The 27,904-nt window shown below is 46.4% G+C and overlaps 1 protein-coding gene across 2 annotated transcripts; it reads left to right on the top strand.

The window, feature by feature from the left end:
• The first annotated feature begins 85 nt into the window (after positions 1-85).
• Positions 86-26,108, top strand: TAF8 (TATA-box binding protein associated factor 8). Of its 2 annotated transcripts, none has more exons than XM_019738340.3 (9): positions 86-235; positions 1,069-1,225; positions 4,599-4,697; positions 5,027-5,089; positions 6,154-6,278; positions 8,764-8,911; positions 10,355-10,497; positions 15,709-15,848; positions 25,576-26,108. In XM_019738340.3, the coding sequence occupies exons 1-9, from the start codon at positions 191-193 to the stop codon at positions 25,616-25,618; spliced, it is 963 nt and encodes a 320-aa protein (XP_019593899.1). In that variant the 5' UTR covers positions 86-190; the 3' UTR covers positions 25,619-26,108. The 2 variants fall into 2 exon arrangements, with proteins under 2 accessions (XP_019593899.1, XP_019593900.1); XM_019738341.3 differs by lacking the exon at positions 25,576-26,108 and adding an exon at positions 16,372-18,409.
• Positions 26,109-27,904: the final 1,796 nt, after the last annotated feature.

Here is a 27,904-nt window from a genome sequence, read left to right as displayed (position 1 = left end):
GGGGCCGCATCAACCTGCAGCTCACTGGAAGTCACGTGAGTTGGGTCAACTGAAGCACCCCCGCCCCCAAACGCCTCCTCACTGAGTTTCGGGAAGCCCAGAGGGGCGCACGCCGCCCCGCCCCCTCTCCCCGCCCGACGACTACAAATCCCATCCTGCCTTGCGCTCGCGCACGTTACGCCAGAGCAAGATGGCCGACACGACGGCCACTGCTGGGGCTGGCAGCTCCGGAACGGTAAGGGCGGGAGGCGCGGGATCGAAGCCGAGAGAGTCTGTGCGTTCTGTAACTTTTCCTTAGCCTGGGCAACAAGCTCATACCCAGACGTCCAGCCCCACCAGGAGCTCCGAGTGGAGGAGGGTCTTTCAGGCCGTACATGCCCCCCCTCCTTGGTACTTGGCGACGGTCTCCTGAGTTGGCGGACCTGTATACCGATTGGCTCGTTCCCTGTTGGGGGGTTGGGAACCCGGAACACCTCCTGATTGGTCTGAAGAGCCCGTTTAAGCCTTCTTATTGGCTAGCCAAAGTTGGGAGGGATTCCCGTTTCAAAATATTTAGCTTTCCTACTTTGCTGTTAAACCCTTTTACTCTCTTCAGCACCGTGTGTTCTTGTTTTAATTTTACTTAAATGGTGTGGAGACGGGAGGAACGAGAGAGATCATTTTTTTTTCTGAGAGATAGACATAAATCCCATCATGAGTGGTTTAAAGAGATAATTCTTTTCTGGGAGACAGGCATGAATTCAATCCCATCATGCGTGTTTCTTCAGTTGTATATTCTGATAATCTGCTAAAATAAAAAGTAAGAAACACTTATTTGTGGTATTGGAATTTTAAGTTTTAAGTAAGCAGAAAGGCTGTCTCTGTATTTAGAGCCCCTTGGATGCTCAATTATTACTCAGTTGGCCAAGATCTATAAGTCTAAACATAAGAGCTATCACGTTTAATTAAGCACTGATAAATATTTAGCAAAAGAATCTTTATTTGGCTATTGACGATATATGAATTATGTAATTGCATTCTTGTCCAGTGAATGAAAATCTTCTCTCTTTCTGGGCTGCTGATTCACAGAGATCAGGAGGTAAACAGTCCACTAACCCTGCTGATAACTACCATCTAGCCCGGAGGCGAACCCTGCAAGTGGTTGTGAGCTCCTTGCTCACAGAAGCAGGGTTTGAGAGCGCTGAAAAAGCATCTGTGGAAACGTTGACAGAGATGCTACAAAGCTGTAAGTACCAGGAAATAATAGGCCTTCTTCACGTCAACCAAACATCTGTTCTGTGTTTGCATTGTGATAGTGTTTGAAAGGATTTAAGAAAAAGAACATAGTAAAGTGATTTACAGGCTTTAGAATCAGATAGACCGGGGTGTAAGTCGTTGCTCTGCCACTTAATAGCTTGGGCAAGTTGCTAAACCTCCTGAACCTTAATTTCCTCATTTGTGAAATGGGGTGATAATTTGCACCTCATAGAACTGTGGGTGTAAATGAGGTCTATACTTAGAACATTCAATGCTGGGAATATTGTAAGCTCTTGATGACTTGTAGGTGCTGTTATTATTGCTGTTTGTGTTCTATGCTCAGAGAACTTACGGTTTTGTTGGAGAGTTAGGATTAATTCCCATGCCACCACATGATGTACAGTATTTTGCTCTGGATAATGCGCTCCCGTATATAATGCGCAGCCATATTTTTGGCCCAAACTTTCAGGGGGGGAAAAAACCTTTCGTTTTAATTTTTGTAATTCAAATTGCTATTTGTTTACATGTAGTTACTTTTGTTTTTTGTATTATAAAGGAATTTTAGCACTTATTTTTTAACGTCTTATGGTGTAAGAAATTTTATGTAACAAATAATTACAAAACACAAAAACAGACATGGTACAAGACATTTTATGTACTGGTAATAAATTTATGATATTTACGCATTATAGAAGGCAAAGAACTCTGTCATTGTAAATTCGTCAGACATTCAACAAAACCAATTAATCATATTCTGGGATATTATTTTGCATGTGGATATCGTTATTGATTTCTAGAGTTACATTTTTAATTCATAAGCATAAATAAAAGACTTAAAAACATTTACGAGTAGCTACAGAATTAGTACTACCCATGTATAATGCACATCCTTATTTTCCTCTCACAAATTTGGGCAAAAAAGTATGCATTATACATGGCAAAATATGTTAATCGAATGCTATGTTATGTGATACAAAGAGTAAGGGTGAATAAGTTTTGTAGAATGCAGGGAAAAAAACACTTTAAAAAGGAAATGTCTTGAGGTTTAGGAGCTAGAATGGTCTCACATAGGCTTTTCTGCACGTACAGCGTATTTCCTTATTTGGGTCTTTTTTGGGAGTAGGATGGGATGAGGGATGGGTGTATGTTAGGTGTTTTAGAAGGATCAACATTTATGAATGGAAGTGAGAGAAAGGTTTAGGCAGGGGGAGAAGTTGTACTGCAATGCAGGCAAAGAATTGGCCAACTCATTGGGGAGCTCGCGTGGTAATTATCCATCAGGTATCCCACATCAGATGGAAAAGTCTCTGCCTTTGTACTTTGGTCCTGATCAGTCACTACATTTGGGCCACCTCAGGCAGGGCGAGATCTGGGGTGAGGTGGCTCTTTGACATTTGGAGTTTCAAGTACTAAATGTTTGCCTAAAGCAGTGACCTCAAACTTTTTGGTCTTAGAACCCCTGTGGACTCCTAAATATTGAGAACCCTGTGGAGTTGTGTATACATGGGCGCTCTATATATATAGCCATACTATAAAGAAAACAGAAATTTTTAAAACGTAAGAATGAACAAGCATCCGATCAGTTGTCCATCAGAGCCGTGATGTCACAGGTCCTATAGCCTCTAGAAAACTACATGAGAGAATGAGTGAAAAGTCAAAGAATGTCTTTATTTTATTATGAAAACAGTTTTGACCTGTGGACTTTGGAAAGGATTTCAGGAATGTCTATGGATTCCCAGACCACACTTTGAGAACTTTTGTCCTAAAGGAATGGACTAATAGTTCCCAACAGATAAGAATTCAGTTCTTGGAAAGATTTTGGAATTCAGAGTTTAAAGGTCCTTGGAGTTGAAGCAGTTCTTTCTCATACTACTGGACAAGAGGCCTTTTTTCTCTCAGAAGAAACAGTTGCCACGGAAGGGGATGGAGCTGAAATAGTTGTGTTAGAAAGCTATGAGTATTACAACTATATAAGGTCTAAAGATAGTGTAAAAATCTTCCACTTTAGCCAAAGGAAAATCAAGGATGGATGGCGTACGCTGAGGGCTTGCTAAGACTTGGGCACCTCCATGTTGTCATTAGCTCTGGATAGCAAAGTTTTAGGATTGTGTTAGTTATAAGCACCAGACAGAATTGTTGCATTTACTGACTACAATCACTTTGTTTCTGGGGACCCCAATCTTAGACTTATTCTGTAAAACATATTCACCCTTACTCAGAGCAAAATCTCCATGTTTTTTGCATTGCCTCTGACATCCTAGGACCTGCTGGCATATAAGAAAAAAGCCAAATAGGTGAAGATATTTTAACTGCCACTTGGCGTATTTCTGAGGTGATCTACTGGGGTTCTAATTAGATGTTCCCCACAGTAAACAGATGCTGCCTGTCGTTTTCATGTGTGGAGACTGTTAGTAACTTGCTCAGAGGAGCATGGCGAGTTGGTAGCAGACACCCTTCCCTATCAAGCACCACTTGCTTTTATCTTGTGAACCATTAGCCCCTAGAGCAGGGGTTCCTTGCCTTTTGGCGCCCCTTTTACATCTGATGAATTCTGTGGAGCCATGAATTCTTGAGTGTAAAATTGAGCACAATTTCAGTTTTCATGGAACCTCCCATCCACTTCTGAAGCCCATTCAGGGAGTCCAGCTTCATACCTTCCCCTTTTCCCTGAAGGACTTCAGCATGACTCTTAAAATAGAGGTTCAACTTCAGGCAGAAGAAACAAAACTTTGCCAACCAACCTTTTTTTTTGGTGGCAAAAGATACATGACTTAAAATTTAGCATTTTAATCATTTTTAAGTATATAGTTCAGTGGCATTAAATAATTCACAATGTTGTATAACCATCAACACTATTTCCAGAACTTTTTCACTGTTCCAAACAGAAACTCTGTACCCATAAATGATAACACCCCATTCACCCCTCCCCCTAGCCCCAGGTAACCTCTAATCTACATTTTGTCTCTATGAATTTTTTTTTTTCTGGCATATAAATCGAATCTTCAAAACGTTTGACTTTTGGTGTTTGACTTATTTCACTTAACGTAATGTTTTCAAGGTTCATCCATGCTGGAGCGTGTATCAGTACTTCATGCCTTTCTATGGCTAAATCATATTCTGTTGGCTGGATAGACCACATTTTGTTCATCCCTTCATCTGTTAATGGGCTTCTGTTAAGGGTTTCCACCTTTAGGCTATTGTGAATAATGCTGCTGTGAACATTGGGGTACAAGTATCTGTTTGAGTCCCTGCTTTCAATTTGTTTGGATATATACCTAGGCGTGGGATTGCTGAAACATATGGTAATTCTATGTTTAACTTTTTGGGAACTGAGAATAAGACTTTGTTTGATCCTTTCCCAGACATTTCAGAAATTGGGAGGAGTGCCAAGTCTTACTGTGAGCACACAGCCAGGACCCAGCCCACGCTGTCAGATATCGTGGTCACACTTGTTGAGATGGGTGAGTACACAAGTTTCCAGTTCTTCAGTGCAGCTGAGTGGGAGTTGTGCGAGAGAGAGAGAGGAGTCCCTAGGAGTCAGCTGCGTCTGTGGAGTGTTTTCAAATTCCCTCATGGTTTTTCTGGTCTGCTTTTAGCTTGAGAGGGTTATCAATAGAGGGTGCCTCTGAACCCATTTAAGAGACCTCCTTGCTCCCTGTTGGGATTTCTGCAGGAGCTTCTTTTGAGTAGCAGCAAAACACTTGAGTTGGGAGCTTAAGCTATTTCACCACAGTGTTATACCCCAGGCCATGTTCAATATCCTCAGCGATGTTTGTTTCCTGTTTCTTAGGTTTCAACGTGGACACGCTCCCCGCTTATGCAAAACGGTCTCAGAGGATGGTCATCACTGCCCGTAAGTGACTTTAAACTGGAGTACTCAGTAAGTGCTCAGTTAATGCTTGTGGAGCAAATTCATTGAATAGGGCAGGAATCAGTATGGCAGCTACTTCCTTGTTGCAGCCTCGTTCCATTACTTGGGGCTACCTATCATAGAATCTCTGCTTGGGCTGATAGGATTGGGATGTGACGTTCAGTCGCCAGAAAGGAAAACCAAGGTGTGGCTGTGGTTCTTGTGCTTTAGCCCCCAGAAGGGCAGTCGATGCTGCTTGAAAAATGCCAAAGCTCTTGTTCTTCCTTAGATCAAGGGTCTGTAAACTATGGTCTGTAGGCCTAATGTGGCCCACCACCTGTTTTTATAAATAAAGTTTTATTGGGATACAGCCATGTTTACTTGTTCTCGATGGTTGCTTTTGTGCTATTATGGCAGAGTTGAATAATTGTGACAGACTATATGGCTTGTAAGACCTAAAATATTTACTCTCTGTCTTTGTAATCAAAAAGTTTGATGACCTGTGCCTTAGATAAACTGAGTGCCATAACTGAGTTGGGAGTAACTAGTGTGGGCTCGTAGGACCTGGGGAAAATTCACTAGATATTTTTTCTCCATCACTGTTTTCAAACTGGCATCTTTGGAAGAACTTCCCTCTCAAAGTAGTACTGGAAGGTGCCATTTTCAATCCCCTGTTGTTGTCATTAGGCCACGCTAATTAGCCTGGCGTGTTATGTGTCTTTGTCACTGGGCTGTATGAGAAGAGAGTTAGCAGCCCATCTAACGCCTTAGCTCCTCAGCATGCTCTTTTATGTAGTGAACACTGTCACAGCCCCCCACTCACCTGCCTGAGAGGCATGCAGGCAGGTTGGTGGAGGTGGGAATGTCACCGAAGGTCATCCATCAGGGCTGGGCATGTGGGGGTGACCTTCTCAGGTCCTTACGCCATTGAAGGCCTTTTAGTGGTAGAAAAACAAAGAGCTTGTTGTTCAGAAAACTGAGGTCCAGTTTACTTTGAGAAAAAAAAGGGTTTGCGTCGAGACCCAAGGCCTTGGATGGAGCAATAACCAGTGACGACTCTGTTCCAGCTCCAGTGACCAATCAGCCGGTGACTCCCAAGGCCCTGATTGCAGGGCAGAACCGACCCCACCCGCCGCACATCCCCAGCCATTTTCCGGAGTTCCCTGACCCCCACACCTACATCAAAACTCCGGTGAGTGATGAGGACGTGGTGGGAGCTGTGACTGATGCAAAGCTGTCAGTTCCCACGGACTGTCACACTGGAGTCCAAAAGTTATGTTGGTAAAAGGTGGGCTCAGAACTCAGAATGTCTTTTCACAATTGACAGACATTGTGGCAAAGGAGAATTATGTTCTCCAGTTGGTCTACAAAAGCATAGTTAACAAGAAATGAACGCCGGTGCGGTTTTGCCCATCCCACTAAAACATAGAGAAGAGATTAGAGAGATGTTTCATAAAATGTTCAGAGTCATTTTCAGCGGGCCATAGGTAATTTGGTGTTTTGTGTGCGCTTTTCTGGGTTTTCCAAATTTTCCACAATAGAAAAGAGTTATTTTTTAAATCAGTGGGAATAGTTGTTGAAAACATACTTGGTGATACCATGAAATGAAACTTACCGTAACTCTGAGTTCTAGGTCTGAATGAAGACAAACGGAGTTGTTTGCCATGGTTCTTGTTAACTGTGGTTCAGGTATGTTCTCATTAGCCAGAATAGCAGTCTCACCCTCCCTTGGGAAAGCTCGGTGTGCAGAGGAGTCCCCAGAGGCTCTCCCGCCCGCTTCCTTTGTCCCCACCTCCACACCACATACGGGTGCAAATATGGCATCAGACAGGCTGTCGAAGCAAGTCTTCCGGGACGTGTCTGTGCACCGCAGGATAGGAGGGGAAGGAGTGGATAGTCACCCACCAGTGCAATTCAGCCATTGCCCATGACCAGTAGTCTCTGTATTCGTGTCCTAGAGATGCCATAACAAAGTGCCACAAACTAAGTGGCTTAGAACAACAGAAATTCATTGTCTTAACAGTTCTGGAGGTGAGATATCCAAAATCAAGTTGTGGCCAGGGCCATACTCCCTCTGAAACCTGTAGGAGAATCCTTCCTTGCCTCTTCCTAGCTTCTGGTGGTTTGTGGGTGATCTGTGGGCATTCCTTGGCCTGTAGATGCAGCACTCTAGTCTTCTGTCTTCACATGGGCTTCTCTCGAGATCTCTGTCTTCACATGGCCAGTTTCTTACAAGGGCACCAGTCGTACTGGAGTAGGGTGACCTCTTTTTAACTGATTACATCTGCAATCACCCTATTCCCAAATAAGATCGGATTCTGAGATCCTGGGGGTTAGGCCTTCAACATACCTTTTTTTAGGGGAATACAATTCAACCCATAAGTCTCTAACTCTACTGTATCTAGTGTATACCACTAAAAATATTAAGCATGTAAACATTCATGCTTATTTACATGAACATTAGAATGTAATACTATACTAAAATAATGCACATTAAAAAATAATCGGACTCTTATTAAAGGTTCAGGAAACCTGTTTGCTCCTTTTTAGTGATTGCCTCTGCTTTTTATTTTTTGAAATCTTGGTTTAATACTTGGTGAAATAATAAGTGAGAAGTCTGATTCTAAAAACAGTTTATTTTGATACTTTAACAGCTCTCGTAGTTGAAAAGGTGCATTACAAAGATATGTAGCATCATTGGCTCCCCTTAATCACAAAACTAATTTTTTTCATTCATCTACCAGTTATTCAAAGAATTTTGTTTGAGTTTTTCTGTTCCATTTCCAACTTCTTGAATTTCAAACAGTTTTCTGAAAAATGATGGTAAGGTCTTACATTTTTAGTGTTTGTAACAGTATGCTCAAACTCCCCTTAAATTTTCAACATGTCAGAAAATCCTGTTTCTGTTTAAGTGTAGCTATAGGAACTGTATATAGGTGACACACTTGAATTAACATTGACAACAATGGAAATGTTTCCAAGTGCCTCCTTTAAAAATCTTATCTCCCAATCACAAAGAGTAGTTATTTTTTGGTCATTGTGAAAATGACCTTTACCGTTGCCGTTTAAAACGTTTTGGCCAACTTCTCGTTCTGATTAGATCTCAGTCATTCTTCACACTAATGTGATTGCCAAAGAGCTCAGAACTAGTAAGAGGAGTATCAGGCCTGCCACTATCTCGTTCACTTGCACCTACAGTGTTATCTTCAGTCTGGTTCTTTGAGAGAATATTTTGGCACAATATGTCCATTTTGTAAAGGTTGGTTTAAGACAATAAGACAACACAATCCACAAATCCACTTAAGCAGTCTCTTGCATACTACAAGATGTCACATTCCACAGATGGAACCGCCGGTTCCTGTCAGGGCTTCCTGGCAGGATTCCCACTCTTCCTTCAGGAGGTGTCTCTTACACCTGACACTAGCTGTCATGGGAGCTGAGTGAAGGCCCTGGGTCAATCTATAGTGAATATTTGTACGTTTCTTAATTTTTCAGATTAAAAATAAATGTTAATGATAGTTATATCAATTTGTTTCTGGCATTTAGGAATCTCTGCTCTCAACAATGGCAGTGGGTCATTTAAAGGGTGGAAGGATATAGCCACAGCAAGGCAGGGACCCAAGGAGAGCAGAGTGATCCGTTGGTGTTACTTAGTGTCTTTGCTGTTCTCTTTTTAGACATACCGGGAGCCTGTATCGGACTACCAGGTCCTGCGGGAGAAGGCTGCATCCCAGAGACGAGATGTAGAGCGGGCTCTCACCCGTTTTATGGCCAAGACTGGCGAGACCCAGAGTCTTTTCAAAGATGATGTCAGCACGTTTCCATGTGAGAGTCTCTCCCCTCTGTGGACCCGGTCTTGTCATTTGAGATAATCACACCATCCTCCCTTTCTCAGTGTGGTAGGACGAAACGAATAAGCATTGTTCTTGTCTCAGCTGCATCCCATTCTTTAGATTTCTGGCTCCTTTACCCAGGTCTTAAGGCCTTTGTCCCTCTCTGATGACTCTGAAACAGTAATGGCCTCTGTTGGGACTAGCTGCTTGAGTTGCTTTGAGTTTAGGTTACCTCAGGGGTGACTGAGCCCAAGGCATCAGAGAGACTCACAGTACAAGTGGCAGCCCTGATAGAAGAAGGGACGCTGGCATCGGGCAGGGCAGTTACAGAACACCTGCCAGGCTTTGCCCTTCACCATGTCCGCTCACGGTATCATCTCATTTAATTTCTCATCACAGTACTACCGTTTCGCTGTGTGACCAAGTTACTGCATCTCTGTCGGCCTCAGTGTTTCCAGAGGTGAACGAGGGAGATTGGGTTGAGTGATTCATTCAGTCAGCAAAGGCTCCCTGTGTGCCTGGCCATGGAATAATAGCAGCTAAGTTATTAAGTGGCAGATACACTGCTAACCATTTCCCTTACATCATCTCATTAAGGCCTCTTGGGAGCCTATGAGTTAGGAGCTGTTATCACTACCATTATAGGAAGTCGAGATTTATAGAGAAGAGAAATGAAGTAACTTACTCAAGGTCACACAGCTGGTAGGTGGCTTTCAAACCTAGCTCTTTCTGACGGCAGGACCCCACATCTAAACCATATAAAAGTAATCGTGGAGTGTCTCCTGGGAATCTCTTTCTACCACAGAAGTATGCATAGAGACTTGCTTTTATTCATTTATTTTATTTTATTTTTTTTATCAACAATTTCTTCTTCTCCTCAGCATGTTTTGGAAGAACTGGGACATCCATTTACCTGAAGTGCCCTCTAGCTTGGTGGATACACTTACATGCGGAGAGTTCTCAAGTCAATATTTGGACTTGAATCCTTCAGGCTGATGGGATCAGTATCTCTGTTGTAGAAATGAGGCTTAGAGGGGTTCATTGGCCTTGGGTACAAGATCACTAAGCTGATGCTTTGCTAGGATTCAGCCCCAGTTCCGTCTGATTTTAGTTACACTTGAGGAAATTGGGCTCTGCCGTCATAGTGCCTGAGTTCAGATCCCACCCTGCCACTTTCTGTGTGCTGGAAGAAGTCACTTAACCTTTCTGTGCCTTAGTTTCCTCATCTGTAAAATGGGGTTGGCAGTTGTACTTTCCTATTGCAGTGGAGGTAAGGATTAAAGAGAGCACGTATAAAGCCTGTAGGAGATGGGTAAGTGCTCGGAGCATGTTAGCCATCACTGCCATTCGGTGCCGCGCACTCATCTGTCGTAAGGCTCTAGGCCACCTGCAAGGACTCAATGACTGGAATCATGCCTCTCTTTTCATTCCCCAGTGATTGCTGCCAGACCTTTCACCATCCCCTACCTGACAGCTCTTCTTCCATCTGAGCTGGAGATGCAACAAATGGAAGAGACGGATTCCTCAGAGCAGGATGAGCAGACGGACACTGAGAACCTCCCTCTTCATATCAGCACGGTGGGTCCTGCCTTCTGCCTGCCTCCGGGTAGCCCCCAAACTCACCCACACTGCCCTCAACCTGTCGCCTGGGACTTGGCCATAACCTACCCTAGGCCTTTGGTTTTATTAGGGACTTGCATGATGGGCTCATGATGACCCAAGTGTGACAGCCATGTCTGGCTGGTGGCCGCCATCCTGAAAGGATGCATGTAGATCATCATAGAAAGTTCCATCGGACAGTGCTGACATGGACAGTTGTTTCAAGGAATTTCGCTGTAAAGGGAAGGAGAAATGAAGTGGTAACTAGAAGGGGAAGATTAAGGAGTTAAGAGGTGTTTTTTTGTTTTTTAGGATAAAAGAACTAACAGAACGTTTGTACGCTAATGGGAATGATCTGGTAGGGAGGGGAAATGGAGGCAGGAGAGAGACACAGTTTGGAATGATGGTCTTCGGTAGGTGACACGGCCTGGGACCTGGTCCCCAAAGGGAAGGGTTCGCCTTGTTCTGGACATTTCATACCCAGGATTGGAGACAGGGTGTGTGGGCACAGGCAAAGGTGGGTGAGGAGACGAGCTCATCGGAACTTGTGGGTGCTCTTTGCTGGTTATCGATGTGTTGTATTTGGCGAGTAAAAGGATTGGAGCCCGCTCTTGCTCTCGCGTCTTGGGAGAAAGTGCGAGGAGAGTCACAGAACTGCTGAAGGCTGTCACGCCTTTAAGGCTTACAGGACCCTGACAGTCAGGTGACCACGTTCATCCGTCCCTAAGATGGGCCCTGGCTTTTAAGCAAAGGCTACCTTAGTGGTTGAAGCTGGACGGAGCATTCCCCATGTTCTCTAAGGCACGATGCACCCAATGGCGGCCAGCAGCTCCTGTCTGAGGTGGAGAGTGTACGTTGTTTGAGTAACTTTTTTGCTGAAGCTCTCCCTTGCTTGAACACCATTTCTTTAAGGTCGAATGACTCCTTTCAGAATTAGGGCTGGGAGCCCATGGCTTTACATAAAGTAGATGATCTTGTTACTCTCCACTTGTGTTTTGGACTCAGGTGATTTAGTCTGAGATGGGGTGATTGGGTCGTGGACTGCAGTGAGGTTCACCTTAGGAGGAGGAGGAACTTTCTAAGCAAACTGCCCCACTCCTTTGTAAGCACAAAGGTATTAAAGGTCTTGCAGATGTGTAACCTAACACTCCAAGTAGTAGGCCAGGTCATGGCGGAGAGTGAACTGAGGCTGAAAGAATGGCAGGAGCTGCCTGAGCGCCCCTGGATACCGACAGGCCCAGCCAGACAGCAAGCAAAGAGTAGGAAGAACTGACCCTTAGAGTCAGACGGGCCTGGCTTCAAATCCAGACTGTGCTACTTCCCAGATGCGTGACTTTGGTTCTGTGACCCAACATCTGAGTCTTGTTTCCTCACAAGTACAACTAGGAGCAGGGGCGCCTACCTGAAGGGCAAGCGGAAGCCTAAGGTAAAATGAGCCAGTATATGTTAGGGGCCTGGCCTATGGCAGCTCATGGCACCCACTGCTCCCTCCCCTGCTGTTTTAGGCTGTGCAACCACGTGCTCTTCTATAAAAAAATAAAAGACTTCAAGAGAAGGATTCTAGCAACAATTTTATGTACAATTGATGGGACTTCTTAATGTTATTTTGTTAGACTGGCAAATATAGTTATACGTTTCAAAATGCAGAATGTATAAAAAGATGTGTGGTGACAATTCTTTCTCCCATCCTCATTCCCCATTATCCACTTTCCCTCCTACAAAGCAACCAGTCACCAATCTCTTGTGTGTCCTTGTAGGGATCTAGTTTCTTTTTCTTTCTTTTTTTTATTGTTGTTTTAAACACAAAGAGCACGTCGCAAATGGTTTTCCCCAGCTGGTTTCCCTCATCAATACATCTTGGCGATCATTCCACATCTGGATATAAGGAACACAGCCTCATCATATTCCATTGTATGGATGTGACAATTGAATTTAACCAGTCCCCTGTGAACTTTCAGGCTGTTTTCAGTCTTTAGCATTTACATATATTGTTACAGTTAATTAAATGGCTGGTGTTTTAGATTATCCTTTTATCTGTAGATGGTAGCGCATCTCTCAAAGACTGTTGCTAGGTAGTTCCTTTCCTTAACCTGTTTCTTGTTTCTCCAGCTACTTGAACAGACTATTCATTTTAAATTAGTGTATAGTAGAATTGTTTCTCTTCCATTTGAACTAGCTGCCTCCTACAGGCAATCCCAGTGTCTAAACTTTTTCTCTTTTATGAACAATGTACCCATCATTTTCTCGACAAGTATTTATTTAGTACCTGTTGGTATGTGCCAGGTACTGGTCCAAGTGCTTGGGAGACGTCAGTGAACAGGACAAACAAAACGCCTTTTGGGAGTCTAAGTGGAGACAGCGGGTGAGCGGCAGTAAATGTAATGCATGAATGAATCATTAGGTAGTATATTAAAGATGAAAATGCCGTTGGGGGGGAAGATCCAGGGTGAAGGGTGGAGGTTCCAGTTTTAAACGGGGTGCTCAGGGTGGACATGGCTGAGAAGGTGACATTTGAGCAGAGACTTGAAGGAGGTGAGGGAATGAGCCCTCTGGCTGTTTGGGGAAGAGTGTTCTAGAAAGGGAACAGCCGGTCCAAAGGCCCTGAGGAACAGCGTGGAGGCGAGTGTGGGTGTGGCTGAGGAAGGGGTCAGATCAGACAGGGCCGTGTGAACCGTTTTAAGAACTGGCTTTTAACTGGGTGAAATGGGAGTTGCGGGAAGGTGTGGAGCAGAAGAACGACATACCTGAACTGCTTCCGGGATGGCTGACTGCCGTGATGAGAACGGACAGTAGCAGGTGCAGGCAGAGGGCAGGCTGTGGAAGGAGGTCAGCCAGGAAGCTGTGGTACTAGTCTGGGCGAGAGACAGCGGTGGGTCCTACAAGGGTGGGCGCAGTAGGGGAAGCGGAAGTGGTCAGATTCTGCCTTATTTTGAAGGTAAGGCCAAGAATTTTTCCTCACAGACTGGATGTGGAATGTCAGAAAGAAAAGCAAGAATGGCTGTGGAGTTTTTGGCTTGAAAGACTGAAGGATAGAGTTGCCATCACCCGTGGCCGGTAGCACTGTGGGAAGAGCTATTCACGCAGAGGGGAAGGTCCGGAGTTCAGTGTTAGGCACATTATGGTTGAGATGCCTACTTGACACCCACGTGGGGATGTTGCCGTGGCAGCGGCTATGTGAGCCTGAAGGTCGGAGAGAGGTGAGGGCTGGAGAGGTACCTGTGGGAGGTGGCGTGGAAACGGCACTGAAAGCCGTGAGACTGGGTGGCAGTCATCCCAGGGCGTGGCATCCGTTAGCGTGTGCACGCACTGCCTGAGTCTGGCCTTTCCAGGCTCAAGGAGTTCCTGAGGACAGACCCTTCTGATCCCCCTTTTTGTTTTTTACAAATCTTGGTTAGTGTGGTACTTGACTACTTTTGTCTACGTACTTCTCCTATCCTTCCCTGTCCCAAGGCCACCTCTCCCTGTAGGAGGCAAGAGAGTGGCATTTCCAGAAGCTCTACTTGGGAGAAGAGGTGTCCCACGACTCGGGACCCCCATTTTGGCCTTGTGAGACAGAGGGAGCCGGATGGAGGGAGCCTCGGTACCCTCCAGCAGAGGTCCAGAGGCTGGCTTCTCGGCACCTTTGTGTCACCGCCATCCTTAGTATTGTCTCAGGAAATACTTAAGGCACAGTTGAGGTGAACTCCCAGTAACTTTGAAGACAGGGTTTTTATGGTGGAGACGTGAGAGGAGGTGGGTAGGGAGTGAGTTACAAATTCAAGCCGTAAAGAACTTCAGAAAGGCTGGGAGCCAACTATCCGAGGCAGGTCTGGTTGTGGTCAGACGCTGTGTCTGGCACGAGCCATGTTGGTCTTGGGGCCCTTGCTTTCCAGAGAGCTTCCAGAAGGTCCACAGTGGCTCTGAGTCACCTGTGGTCCCACCAGGTCAGGTGTTGGAGAGAGAAAGCACAGAGTCCCTGGATGGAACTGGGTCTTTGGGGAGAACATGACTGATGGGACAGTGAGAGAGCGTGTAGCAGAATCTAGAAGTGGTCCAGTTTCTTCAGGTTCCCTCAGCCTGAGACTGTCGTCTGCGTCCTAGGCCAGCAGTCTCTGAGGGAGAGTCTGCTGTCTATTTCATGCCATCTGATCACAGTGGCCTCTGCCCTGCTGTCGTTTGCCAACAATCTCCTGGTTGGGGTCAGGTCCTGTTTTGCCTCAAGTTACAGAACAGGAATCTCAGTGAGTGACAGAACCCTTGGCCTGTCACCAGGGGGCGCAGCCCAACCAGCTTCTGGTCACTTACAGTCACTTAGGCTTAAGCTTCTAGGTCAAGTTCGTCACGTGATTCTCACCCCCTCCCCAGCAGCTTCTGCTCGGTTTACAGAGCTAGGAAAAGAGAAGAGAGTATAATAAGGAAAGGAGAATCAGCCACCCATATTCCCAGAACCAGTTTTATAAAATTCAACATAGTACTTTTTTCTGCCTACACACAATTATGATTATGGGATCATATGGACTCTATGTAAACGTACAAACTCTTCTACAGAATCACTTTCCTCAAAACCAAACCGGAAAGGCCTGACCCCCAGGTCGCAGATGGGGGTTATTGGCAATGTTCCTGTGTTGGTGCCTCATGCTCTGCTTTGCCTGGGTAGGAACCCGCCGGGCTCGAAAAGTTTCTGGCCGCTGCTGCAATATGGTCGTTGGTGCCATGTTGCAAGTACCAGATATTTTGAGAATTTAGGGGGATCCAGCATGATTTCCATTAGCTTGGTTCAGGAGAGGCCCTCTGCACACGATTTGTTCTGACCCGGTGTGTCTGTCAGTCCTGCAAAGCGTGGAGGGCCACTTCTCTTTGTTCTTTATCTCCCCACAGGTTGCGCGTCCTCCCTGAAGCATCTCCATGTTAGCCCCTGACGCCCTTCCCCTGCTGGGTCTCTGTTCTTTCTAACTCATGTCTCTGCCTTGTCAAGAGTTCAGGGTTTTGTGATCTGTGCACTACTGTGTCAAAGCTGTTGATCTCACCTTCCTCCGATAGCCAGCCGCTGCCTGGGCCGCATTTCATCTGAGGCAGAGATGGGTAGAGTGAAAAGCAGGGGGTCCTGGGCTTCCAGTTTCTTGATGGGAAACTAATACTAGTTGGTGTTATGGGCATGGTCTCTTTCCTTTTGTCATTGGTGTTTTGCTTTATTTTGGCTTCGGTTCACAGGATGATTCTGGAGCCGAGAAGGAGAACACCTCTGTCCTGCAGCAGAACCCCTCCTTGCCAGGGAGCCGGAATGGGGAGGAGAACATCATCGATAACCCCTACCTGCGACCTGTGAAGAAACCCAAGATCCGCAGGAAGAAGTGAGTTGGGGAGGCTGGGGTGCAGAAAGGCCTCTCTGGCCAGCCAGGGTGATCTGCTCTGCTTCTGGGCAGAAAATAGAGGCTCACCAGTGGGTGTGAACCTTGGGGAAAGCTGTTCCGGTGAGAGGAAATACAGAGGGTGCCAAAAACAATGTAGACACATTTTAAGAAAGGAAAACTGTATTAAAATTGTAATAATATATTCCGATAACAAAAGATGAATACAAGTCACGTTTGACTTCTGCAATGACAAGAGGTGCTCAAAGTGTTACCATCAGCGTTCAGACACTTCTGATGACGGGGAACTACTGCTTGAGCAACGTTGACCAGTGTCCACTTGTCTACATTTTTTTGGCACCCCGGTATTATCCCTTTTCCTCCCCTTACTTGTCTCCCATGTGTACCTCTTGCTGCATAGACCCCGGGGACCAACACTCACAGCCCTGCAGTTGTTCCCCTGCCCCAGAAGGAGAGCACATGGGGCCCCCACCAGGCAGTCTCCATGGACTCCTCTTCTTTCTAGGTCCCTCTCGTGAGCTGAGAAGGAAGCCTGCCTTGTACAGAGACATGGACACCACCTTCCTGGGGGAGTTAAAGCCACTCGAGGGAAGAAGAGTGGGTGGCTTCCTCGTGGTCCAGCCGAGGCTGCCTGGGTGTGACCGGGCATGATTTTAGTAGCAAACTCTATTAAGATTACCCGTTTTCACTGGATGTTTGGGTTGAGTAAGATACGGTGGTAGTAACGAGGCTTTCTTAATCGAGCAGGCCATCCTGTGGGGCGTGGGAACAGCTGGTGACCTCATTTGTTGTCATAGGACTTGATTCCTATGGAACTTGGAACTTGGAAGGCCAGGGGAGGTGGCAGAAGAGAAAAGGCCAGAAAGACTCTGCCTAGTTTCTATTTCAGGGTATCCGGATCCCTTTGATTGACAGTCTTTCTGTGCCACCAGTTTATCTTCCTAAGACCTCCTTGTTTCTCTGCTCACCTGGGCTCCAGGTGCCCTGTTGAGCTGAGCAAAGGTAACTTGGTCCCCCCGCACCATGTTGGAAACAGGAGGCCCACACATCACACTCCTTGATCGGGGCCGGCAGGAATCAGGGGGCCTGAGCAGATAGGAAATGTGGAGGAGAGTGGTGTGTAAGGGCAGCGTCGATTCTCAAGAGCATCTGATGAACTTCCTGAAACAGGGCCACGCTGTCTCCTGAGAGATTTGTCATTTCTATCCCTCTGTGGAATGTATGCTTAGGAACTTCCAAGTCCTGCCCCGTGCTGGGAAAAGAGTTCTTTCTGACAAGAGCCTACTTAGATCTGTGGGTCTATTATGCTGTGACCTGACCGAGGAATCAACAGGAAAAGGATCTGGGGGGTGGGTGATGAGATTTGAGGGCTGGATTGGGCCTTGTGTTCTGAGAGCTGAGGAGCCTGGTCGGTCTCCTGGAAGGCTGCCACGGACAGGGCTATGCTCCCCTCTTATGGTGGAAGTGGGCTGAGAGCAGCCAGGCCAAGGTGTCCTTCAGAAGCACGTCTGAATTTGTTCAACCTCTTTGCCACCTGGGAAGAGAAGATTCCGTTTTTGATGTACCCAGCAAGCCAAACAAGGGTTTAAGGAAGATGTTGGGCAAGCTGATACCCTTTGGCTGGTCTCTGGAGGAAGAGATTTAAAAACCAATTCGAAGGAAGAAAACTGCCAGTGCCACCTGGAAGTTTACACAGGATACTCGAGTTCCCTGGGTTAACGTCTTCAAGTCCATATTGACCTCTCTTTATACTCGGCTTCCACTATCATCTCTTAATCTTCCGGCTCTTGGGACTTGAAAATTCAAAAAACCTGGTGACTGGACAGCAGGCTCCATGTTCCTCTGGCCTCACTGTTTTCTAGGGCATTCCATCCCGTCTAGAAGGAAAGAGCTGCTTGTCAGTAACTGAAGGAGTGGGGGTGGGGGCGTTGCTAGTGAGAAATTTGGATTCCCCAGCTCTGGACCACATAAGAGTTTTTCAGGTTTGTAGTGACCTGAAACTCTTCCCGCTCAAAGCAGTCAGGTGAGCCTGTGCTGGCCCCTCGGCGTGTGTGACTCGGCTCCCCACGGTGCTCGACCTGTTCAGTTTCTTAACTCCAGTCCCATGTTTGAGCCATGGCAGGTGCAGGCGGAAACCTCCCTGGCTTGCTGCCTTCATGGCTCTCGGGGGCAGTCATCCCAGCCAGCATTTCCGCAGATCCTCTCTTCCTGTTAAACCATCTAAAACAAACACCTGTTGAGTGCCCCGCACGCTGAGGGAGAAGGTGGGATTTGGAAAAAGTCGCTGTTTCTGCTGCGAGAATTTCAGAGGCTGTACTGCTGTAATTCTGTTCTGGATGAGAGACCTGGGAGATGGTTAGGCAACTTGAAACATTGATCCGACTGTTGTTGTTGTGTAAAAACTGTGCATACTTCTCAGTATATTTATAAATTTCTATTTTTTATAACTTTGGGGGAATTCTTAGAGGGAAAACGGCCAGAATAAGAATGTGATTTACGAGCTGTTAATAAAAGATCATAAAAACTTCATAAATGAAACAGAAGTAGAAGCTTTGGACTTGATTTGTATTCAAAAGGCATAGCAGTGAATAAGGCTATAAAGAGATCAGTAAGGCTTAGCCCTTCTGTTGGACTAGGTACCCCTAGGAACTATCCAAAACCTTTTATTTTGGAAATAGTCAAACCCAAAATTAGAGAGTAAAGTATGTATATATATTTCCCTATGTATCCTTCACCCAACTTATACACTTATCAACATCTTTTTTCAATTCTGTTTTATCTATTTCTCCCACTTTTTTTTTCTTTTTTTTTTTTCTTCCTGGAATATTTCTTAAAGCACATCCAAGACCTGTATCACTTAATCTGTAAATATGTCATTTTGCATTTCTGGTAAACCTTTATTTTTTTTTTAAATTTTGAAATAATTACAGAATCACAGAATGTTGTTAAAAAAGAAAAAGTGTTCAGGGAGGTCCTACGTACCCTTCATCCAGTTCCCAGTTCCCCCAGCAGTAGCATCTGGTGTAACTGTACTGCAATATCAAAACCAGGAAATTCGCTTTGGTACAATCCACAGAGCTCATTCAGATTTCACCATTTCCTGTGTGTGTATGGTCCTATGTGTGTGCGGCTCTATGCAATTTTGTCATGTGTAGATTTGTGTAACCACCACCGTGACCAAGATGCCCAGCATGTCCATCCCCACCAGGCTCCCTCAGGCTCTCTCTTTATCACCACACCTACCTCTCTACCCCGTCCCTAACGCCTGGCGTTCTCCCTCTCTAGAATTTCACTTAAAGAATGTTATGTAAGTGGAATCATAAAGTTTGTAACCTTTTGAGGTTGGCTTTTTTTCGCTCTGGATAAGTGAGTGAGAGCCTTCCAGCTTGTGTTGTGTGTCCATAGCTCCATCCTTTTTATTGCAGAGAGTAGTTCATAGGATGGATGTCCTATCGTCCGTTTAACCAGCCACACAGTGAGGGGTAGCTAGGCTGTTCCAGTTTGGGGCTCCTGTGAGTAAGGTGGCTGTGAACATTTGTGTATAGGTTTTTGTGTAAACATACGTTTTCATTTCTCTGAGTTGAATACCCAAGAGTACAATTGCTGGGGCCTGTGGTATCGACATGTTTAATTTGAAAAGAAACACTGTTTTCCCAGGTGCTGTACCATTTTACATTCCTACCAGCAATGTATGAGTGATCCAGTTTCTTCACATCCTGGCCAATATTGGGTGTTATTATTTGTTTTATTTTAGCCATTCTGATAGGTGTGTGGTAATATTTCATTGTGATATTAACTTGCATTTCCCTAATGGTTAGTTGTTGAACATATTTTCATATACTTATTTGCTACCTGTATATCCTCTTTGGCGAAATGTCCATTTGAGTCTTTTGTCCAATTTCCAATTGTTTTTAGATTTCTGTATATATTCTAGATACAAGAACTTTGTCAGACATGTGGTTTGCAAATATGTTCTACTCTGTAGCTGGTCTTTTTATCCTCTTCACAGGATCTTTTACAAAGCCAAAGTTTTTAATTTGGGTGAAGTGCAATTGGTCAATTTTCTTCTTTTATGGATTGGGTTTCTAGTGTCAGGTCTAAAAATCTTCAGCAAGCCCTAGGTTCTGAAGATTTTTTTCTATATATTTTTTTGTAATATTTTTATAGATTTATGTTTTGCATTTTAGTCTTTGATCTATTTGGAGTAAATTATTATGTAAGGCATGAGGTTTAGGTTGAGTTCGTTGTTCTTCCTGTGGTGTCCAATTGATCCAGCACCATTTGTTGAAAAGCTTCCCTTCCTCCATTGAATTATGTTTGTACCTTTGTCAAAAATTAGGGGATTTTTTTGGTACGGAGCATACTTGTGTGGATCAATAGATTCCTTCCTTCCTTCCTTCCTTCCTTCCTTCCTTCCTTCCTTCCTTCCTTCCTACCTACCTACCTACCAATCACCATGTCAATATCACATTTAAATGAGCAATCTCATGATATCCCTACTATTCAGTTCACATTCAGAGTTTTCCAGTTGTCTCACAGATGTCTTTGTTTTTAACAGTGGGCTTGTTTAAATCAGGATCCGAATAAGATCCACACAGTGTACTCGTTTTGCATGTCTCCTAAGTGTACTACTGTCCCTCTGGCATTTATTTGTGTGCCCCTTCCGGACTTCCCACCTCCTGGAGCAGCAGCCCCCACGCTGGCCTAGGGGCGAGGATTCTCATCAGGCCCCTTTAACTGACCAGGTGGCAGTTACATAGTCATTAGTGGAGTTAACTGAGAAACCAGTAATAAAATGGCCGGGCTTTGGGGAGCAACAAGCCATAAAAGGAGCTGGCATTGCTGAGCTTTGTTTTTCTGGAATCCTGAAGTCTCTTTCCTTAGAGGCTTCCTCATTCAGTCAAACAAGGCGTGGTGATATTTGCATTGACAATTCACCAGCTGTGAGATTTGGTGCAAATCACTAAACTTCCAAACCAATTTGTATAAAATGGGATGATTATGATACTTCGTCAGGAGGATTTAGTAAGAGTGTCTGCAACTGTGCTTTAGAAACGACAATGTTATTCCATTGCCAGACCTTTCTCTGTTGCTTTTAAAATGACATGTAAAGAATACTACTGGCGAACTTAACTGTTACCAGTCATGGTTCTGAGTGTCTTACACATATTGACGCATTTAATCCTCACAGTTCCCTCAAAAGTAGATGTTCTTACTGTCCCCATTTGCAGTTGAGGACACGGAGGCCTGGGGAGGGCAGTAAGTGACCTGAGTCCACTCAGCCACTGAGTAGCCGCACTGCAGCCCACACCCAGGCATTCCGTCCAGAGTTCATGCTTCTCACCTTTCATGCTATTGTCTCACAACTGTGTGCTTCTGTCCCTCAAATGCATTGAGCACTGTGTGTGCAAGGTCATTCCCACACACCCACACTCTCCTTGGCCTGCTGGTGGAGGTCAGAAGGGAACTAGAAATGGAACCAGTTGCAGAGAGGGATGGTCAAGCTGCTAATCGCTGCTCTTAAAGTAGAACATTTTTAATGAATTTTGATCAGTTTATGAATACTGGATCTGTAACAGATTATTAAGGAGACTAGGATTTCCTTGTGCATGGAGAGTGAGGATCTTTGGCAAGACAAATGAGTGGCCTCTCACTCCCCCTTGCGACCCCTGGCAGAGATGGGCTGGAACAAGCTTCTGGTGTGATCTAAGGTGGTATTTCTACTGGATTAAATGGTGAGCCCCAGTATGATATAGGCTGCTCCGAAAACAATTCCCCCAAATACAGTGGCTTAAGACAGAAATGTATGCTTTGTAGGAAAGCCTGGGTAGATGGTCCAGGCGGGCTTGGTGACCTTATGGTGTCATCTGCTGTCTTACGGCTCCTCCATCACGTTGGGTGATGCTTATGTCCATGGAATGGAAGGTGGCGGCCGCTCCATCTTTGGGTCCACATTCCCATCAGAGAAAAGAGGGTATGTGTGCAAAGGAGACCTGAAGACCCAGAAGCTGTCCCGTCTTAGCCACATGGCCCCACCAAGCTGCAAGGCTAGCAAGGAAATGTGGGTTTTCGCTGGATGGCTCTATGTCTAGGTAAAATTTGGGAGCCTTGTCACCATGGAAAGAAGGAAAGAATGGATTTGGAGGACAACTGGCAATCTCTGCCACAAATGAGGTTTAGAGCGTGTACCCTGGGACAGGGAGCAAACCCTCCTCTAACACTGAAGCCACATGAAGTGTTGCAGGCACTCGTGGCTCCCCCAGCGCATCCCAGAGGCCAATAGTCAGGTTGGATGGGGCCCTCGGTGGTGTCCACCCAGGCTTTTGCCTCTGGCCTGTGCCCTGTTGATTGCCTCTTCCTTTAAAGTTGTTCTTGTCTCCCCTGACATTGTCCTTCTTTCTTTCTTATTCTACCTCTTGGCCTCCCTTTTCTTTGCTGCCCCCTCCCCCCGACCGCCCAACTGTGGATGGTCCCCCAGCTCCTCTGCTTACCCAGGGAGATGGCTCATCTGCTCCCCGGCACCCGTCTGTCACTCGCTCTCCACTGAGCCGGCTGCTTATACTTCCAATGCAACATGGTCAGAGTGAATTTGATTTGCCCTTTCCTCCAAACCACTTCCACTCCCCAGCTTTCCCGCTTCAGGCGGAAGCTGGACACAGTGAGTGAGGCCAATAGCAGCGGCCCTGGAGTGTTTACCCTGGGCCAGGACTGCAGGCTTTCCAGCTTTCCCGTCACCGGGCCACACGCCCAGGACTCTTCATTCTACATCTGTACCCATCAGTCATCAGGTTCTGCCACCTCTGCCTTTCCAGTCTGATGCTGCAGCAGCCTCCCTGCTCATCCCCAGCAGTGTCCCCTGCCAGGCCCATCTTCCTATAAACCCCCTCTCTGTCATTTCCCTTTCTGCTCTGGGACTTGCAATTCTTCGCTATTGCTCTTCACTCCACGTCCAAGCTGCCCGATCTGGCTTTCGTGGTCCTCTGCCAATTCATTGTTTCTTCTGGATAACTCATATTTCTTTCATTTGCAGGTCTAGTGCCTTCTCTGTGTGCCAGGTACTATGCCAGGCTCTAAGGAGACTGTAATGAGAAAGACAGACATGACCCCTGCCCCCGGGGGGTTCATTCTAGTGGGAAGACGTACAAAGAAAACAAAACCAAAAGCAGTGCAGATTGTGGAGGACACAAATGGGGGTCTCCCCTGGAGGGGAGAAGGCCATCTCATCACTGCTGCATCCTGTGCCTTCATTTAATCTCCTCACCTCCTAAAATCTTGCCCTCTTTCCAGCCTCCATACCCTGTTTTCACGTTGCATTGGTCCTTCCCTTCCTCGTTCACTCATTTGACAATCATTATGGAGCAACTCTGCAGGCGCTGAGCCAGATGTTGGGATAGAATGCAGAGTATAAAGTCCTTATGGTCCAGATGGGGGACAGACAGCTCACAAACAACAGATATGTGATGTCAGGTGGTGAATCGGGGTCCTGAAAGGAAAGCAATAGTGTTCTCTGGGTAACTTCAGGAAGGTTCAATAAAGGGATCACCTCCAAAGATGGGGACAAGGTATAGGGGGACCCATGGGGTGCTGTGGTACCTGAGTGAGTAACGGAGCGGAGGGAGCAGGTACCAGCACTTGGAGAGAGGCCTTGGGTCCTTGAGGGGCCAGATAGCAAGCAGCAACCCTGCAGGAAGGGAGCCAGCCCAGGAATGAATACCCTGACCTCAGTCTCCTCCCCTCTACCTTCTGGTATCCTGCCTGAGGGCACAGGCCAGCCGGCCTCCCAGGGCAGCATGTGGGGTGGAGGAGGTAGAGGGAATGCTGGGAGGAGAGGATGAAGGGAGCTAGGTGCTGAAGGGGGTGCTATTTTAGAAAGGGTAAGGAGGGAAAGCTGTCTTTGAGCAGGGCCCTGAGTGCACTGCTGTGGCCAGGCTTGTATAAGAACATTCCCGGGAGAAGGAAAGCACAGGCACAACTCTGAGGCAGGAGTGTGTGTGCCCCTCCAAGGGTGAGGGGCCGAATGCCTGGAGAGTGGTGGGAGAGGGGGGCCACATTGTGCAAAGCCTCCTGGGCCTGAGTAAGGCCTCTGAGTGTTATTCTGAGTGAGATGGGTAGCAAGGGAGTGACAGGAGTTGACTTAGCTTGTCAAAGGATCGTTCTGCCTGCTGGGTGGCTTTCTGCCTGCGGTGTCTCATGCCACTATTTCTCTTCAGTTTCACATAGTTTGGCATTTAGCAAACATGATTTAAGTGTGGGGACTGCCAGCCACCCCAGAACTGGGGTGTGGGGGGGTGTTAGCCCTGGCCCCAAGAGAACTGAGGAGTGACTCCTCCCTGTATGAAAGGGAGAGGATGGAATCTCAAGGTGTCCTAACTCCCATAACTCCCTTCCCCGGGGCATAGCCTTATAGTCGGGGAGAAAAAATAACATCACCTACAGGACAGAGGAACAACTGTCCGTAGAGGGTTGGACTTGAGGACTTGACTGAAGTTAGTCCTCAGATCCTAACAGGGTGGGGTTAGCAAGAGAAGCTTCTGGAAGAGGTGAGTACGTGACAGGGAGGGCCGAGATGGCCTGAAGGAGGCAGGAGGGCAGGCGACCCAGCCTGAGAGGACTCAGTGCCCAGGTGCCTGTCATTCCTAAGGGCCCAACTGCCCAGCTCCGCCCCGAGGCTCCTATGCGCCTCCTGTAACGTCTTCTCTTTTGATGCTAGTTTGGTGTCCCCCGTAACCAGCCTTCTCCCTTGTAAAGCTGGATGAGGTCCCCTCCATGGCATTAGCCCTCAGATTGTACCCCAGCTTGGCAGGTTTGGTTTTGGAGCGTCTGGTGGCTCCACACTAAGATTGCCCCCCAGAAAGGGGCCATCTGAACCCGTGGGGCTTCCCACCGAGGCCCCCTGGGATCCAGGGTTGGAAGGGGTCCTCACCCAGCGTCTTTACCCAGGTGAGTTCCTGATGACCTGAGAGGCTTTGAAAGAGAAGGGCCAGGGTCCTCAGAGGCACTTAGAAGTATTTCGTTTTGTGGGTACAAAAGGAATGACCTGGGCCAGCCCGGCGACTCAGGCGGTTAGAGCTCCATGCTCCTAACTCCAAAGGCTGCCAGTTCGATTCCCACATGGGCCAGTGGGCTCTCAATCACAAGGTTGCCAGTTCAACTCCTCAAGTCCCGCAAGGGATTGTGGGCTCCGCCCCCTGCAACTAAGATTGAACACGGCACCTTGAGCTGAGCTGCCGCTGAGCTCCGAGATGGCTCAGTTGGTTGGAGCGCGACCTCTCAACCACAAGGTTGCCGGTTCGACTCCCGCAAGGGATGGTGGGCTGTGCCCCCTGCAACTAGAAACGGCAACTGGACCTGGAGCTGAGCTGCACCCTCCACAACTAAGACTGAAAGGACAACAACTTGAAGCTGAACGGCACCCTCCACAACTAAGATTGAAAGGACAACAACTTGACTTGGAAAAAATGTCCTGGAAGTACACACTGTTCCCCAATAAAGTCCTGTTCCCCTTCCCCAATAAAAAAAAAATATTTAAAACAAACAAACAAACAAAAAAACAAAAGGAATGACCTGAGCCTTGTCAGTTATTTGCCATCATGAGAGAGCCCAGGGGCCCCAAATTCTAATTCTGTTTCTTTTGGATTTTGTTATGAATTTATGTATGAATTCTCTTCAACCACTGATAGCGGGTTTCTCATTCTTCTGTTTTACTCAGGCTCATACTGAAACAAGTTTTTAATTCTCTGAACGTCAACTGACAGTGCCCAGGTGCAAGTGGGGGGGCAGCTGGCCTCAGGGTAAAGATTTCCCAAGGACACTCTCACTCCTGGAAACAAAGTCAAGGTATTTCTCCTCTTCTTGGAGCCAGTGGCTTACTCTCATCTCCATTTTATTATGAGCTTTCCTTTTCCTCTTCTTTTTATTTAATTTAATTTTAAATAGAAAAATATATGTACACAGTGTAAAATTTAAAAGATATGAATGATAACTAAGCATTTCCCTCCTCCCATTTCCCAGACTCCCTGTTCTTATCCCCAGAGGCTACCAGTAGGTGTGTATCAATATTGTCTTATGTATTCTTCTGGAAATAGTCTATGCATCAAATGCTTGTTTATACTTTCTCCCCTTTTCACACAATGGTAGATACTATATCAACTATCGATGGATTTTTTTTTCCCACTTCTCAGTGTAACTTTTGGCGATGGTTCCATGTCAATAATAAAAAGCTCCTTTGTTCTGTTTCATGGCTGCACAGTGTGCCATTGTATGGCTCCACCATCACTTACTTAACCAGTTCCCAGTTGATGGACACGGGTTTCCATCATGCTGTTTCAAGAATGGATGCAGTGAGTAGCTTTGTGCTTATGTCATTTCGCTACACGTGCCTTCAACGACTTCTGTGGACAGATGTCGTTGCCCAGTTCTTCTCACAAGATGGATCAATGTACACCCTCACCTCCGTGCCTGTTTCCTTATACTTTCGCTGCCTCAGTGTTTCGAAACTTGTTGACCTTTGCCAGTCTGAAAGGTAGAAAATGGTATCTTGCTGTGGTTTTGTCAGTGGTGTCGAGTATCTTTTCCTATTCATTTTACTCTCACGAGCGAGTGGGTGTACCATCCGGAATCAGGGACATAATCACCGTGTGGTGTGATGACGCCCCCGCAGAAGAGCAACCCAGGTGCTCTGCCATTCCAGAGCCAGGAGCTGGCACTTCCGGAGGCTGGCGGCATCTGAGCTGGCCCTTAGGGTTGACTAAGTCAGGCAGAGGAAGGAAAGACGTTCCAGGCAGAGAGAACAGAGACCACAGCATATGAGGGGAGCACGGGCTGAGCGTGGGGATGCAGGTGGAAGATGGACCCTTTTTAAGGGTCGCGTTGGCCTCGCTGAGGAGTTTGCGTTTTGATCCTCTGAGAAGCAGGACGCAGGTGAGAAACCAAGGGGTATCTGGGAACAAATCCATTGACTGAGCACTGGCCACATGCCAGGCCTGTGCTGAGCGCTGCACGTGGATTAACTCTGTCCATCCTCAACGGCCTCAGGAGGTGGTACAGTTACCGTCTCCGTTGACACACATGGCACCTCATTGAATTATAGCATGATCATTTTTATTGCTTAACAGAAGAGGAGACAGGCTGAGAGGTTAAGTAACTTGTGTGCGGTCCCCAAACAACTACGAGGCTAAATGGCTGGGCTTACCGCCCTGCTCTCCTAACCACTGCGTGCCCCCTGCCTCTGGAGAGCCACAGGTTGGGCTCATTTCTTGGATGGATGGAGCCTAAAGGGGACAGAGCCTTCACAGGGAGCACCGGCTGATGTAAGACCAGGCCCCCTCCCAACATGCAACCAGTGATACCAGTTTCTGAAGAGGTGTCTCCCAGAGATTGCCATGCACATCAAGCAAATACACACATTGTTCCCCCCACCCACCCCGCCTTTTTTTTTACACAAATGGTAACATACTGCATACACTTCTGCGTTTGTTTTTCTTTTTTCCCCACTTACTATCTCCTGGAGTTCATTCCATACTGGTTCATGAAGAGCTTCCTCATTTCTTTTTATGGCCACAGAATGTTTGTTCCCTTGTGTGTCTTATTCAAATTTATTACCATTTGTCTATTTAGAGAAATTGAGAATATTTCCAGCGAACAATGGTACAATGTCATGACGCCATCTTGCTGGTATATCTGTAGGCCAATATCCTAGAAGTGGAGCTCCGAGCCCGCAATATGTATTTTATATTTTGGTAGCTGTTGCCCAGTGCTCTCCATCGGGCTGAACGTCCAGGGAAAAGAGCCCGTTTCCCTACCCTGGTCAACACAGTGTGTGATCCAAGTTTCCATCTTTTGCCAATCTGATAAGTGAAAAGTGGTATTTTAGAATAGCTTGAGTTTGTGTTACTGTTATTATGACTGAGACAAGCTTTTCCGTGGTGTGATTTAAAACCCAGTGTTCCCAGCACCATAACCCTGCTGAGGTGTTCTCTGGAACACGGCTTTCTCCACTGTCCCTGACGTGCTGGGGGCACCTGCCAGGCCTTTCAATT

Source organism: Rhinolophus sinicus, chromosome 2 (assembly GCF_057876585.1).
Source record: "Rhinolophus sinicus isolate RSI-liver-muscle chromosome 2, RSI-T2T, whole genome shotgun sequence".
Classification (NCBI taxonomy): Eukaryota; Metazoa; Chordata; class Mammalia; order Chiroptera; family Rhinolophidae; genus Rhinolophus; species Rhinolophus sinicus.
The sequence above is the reverse complement of the archived record's forward strand: the minus strand, read 5'-3'. Positions and strand labels throughout refer to the sequence as shown.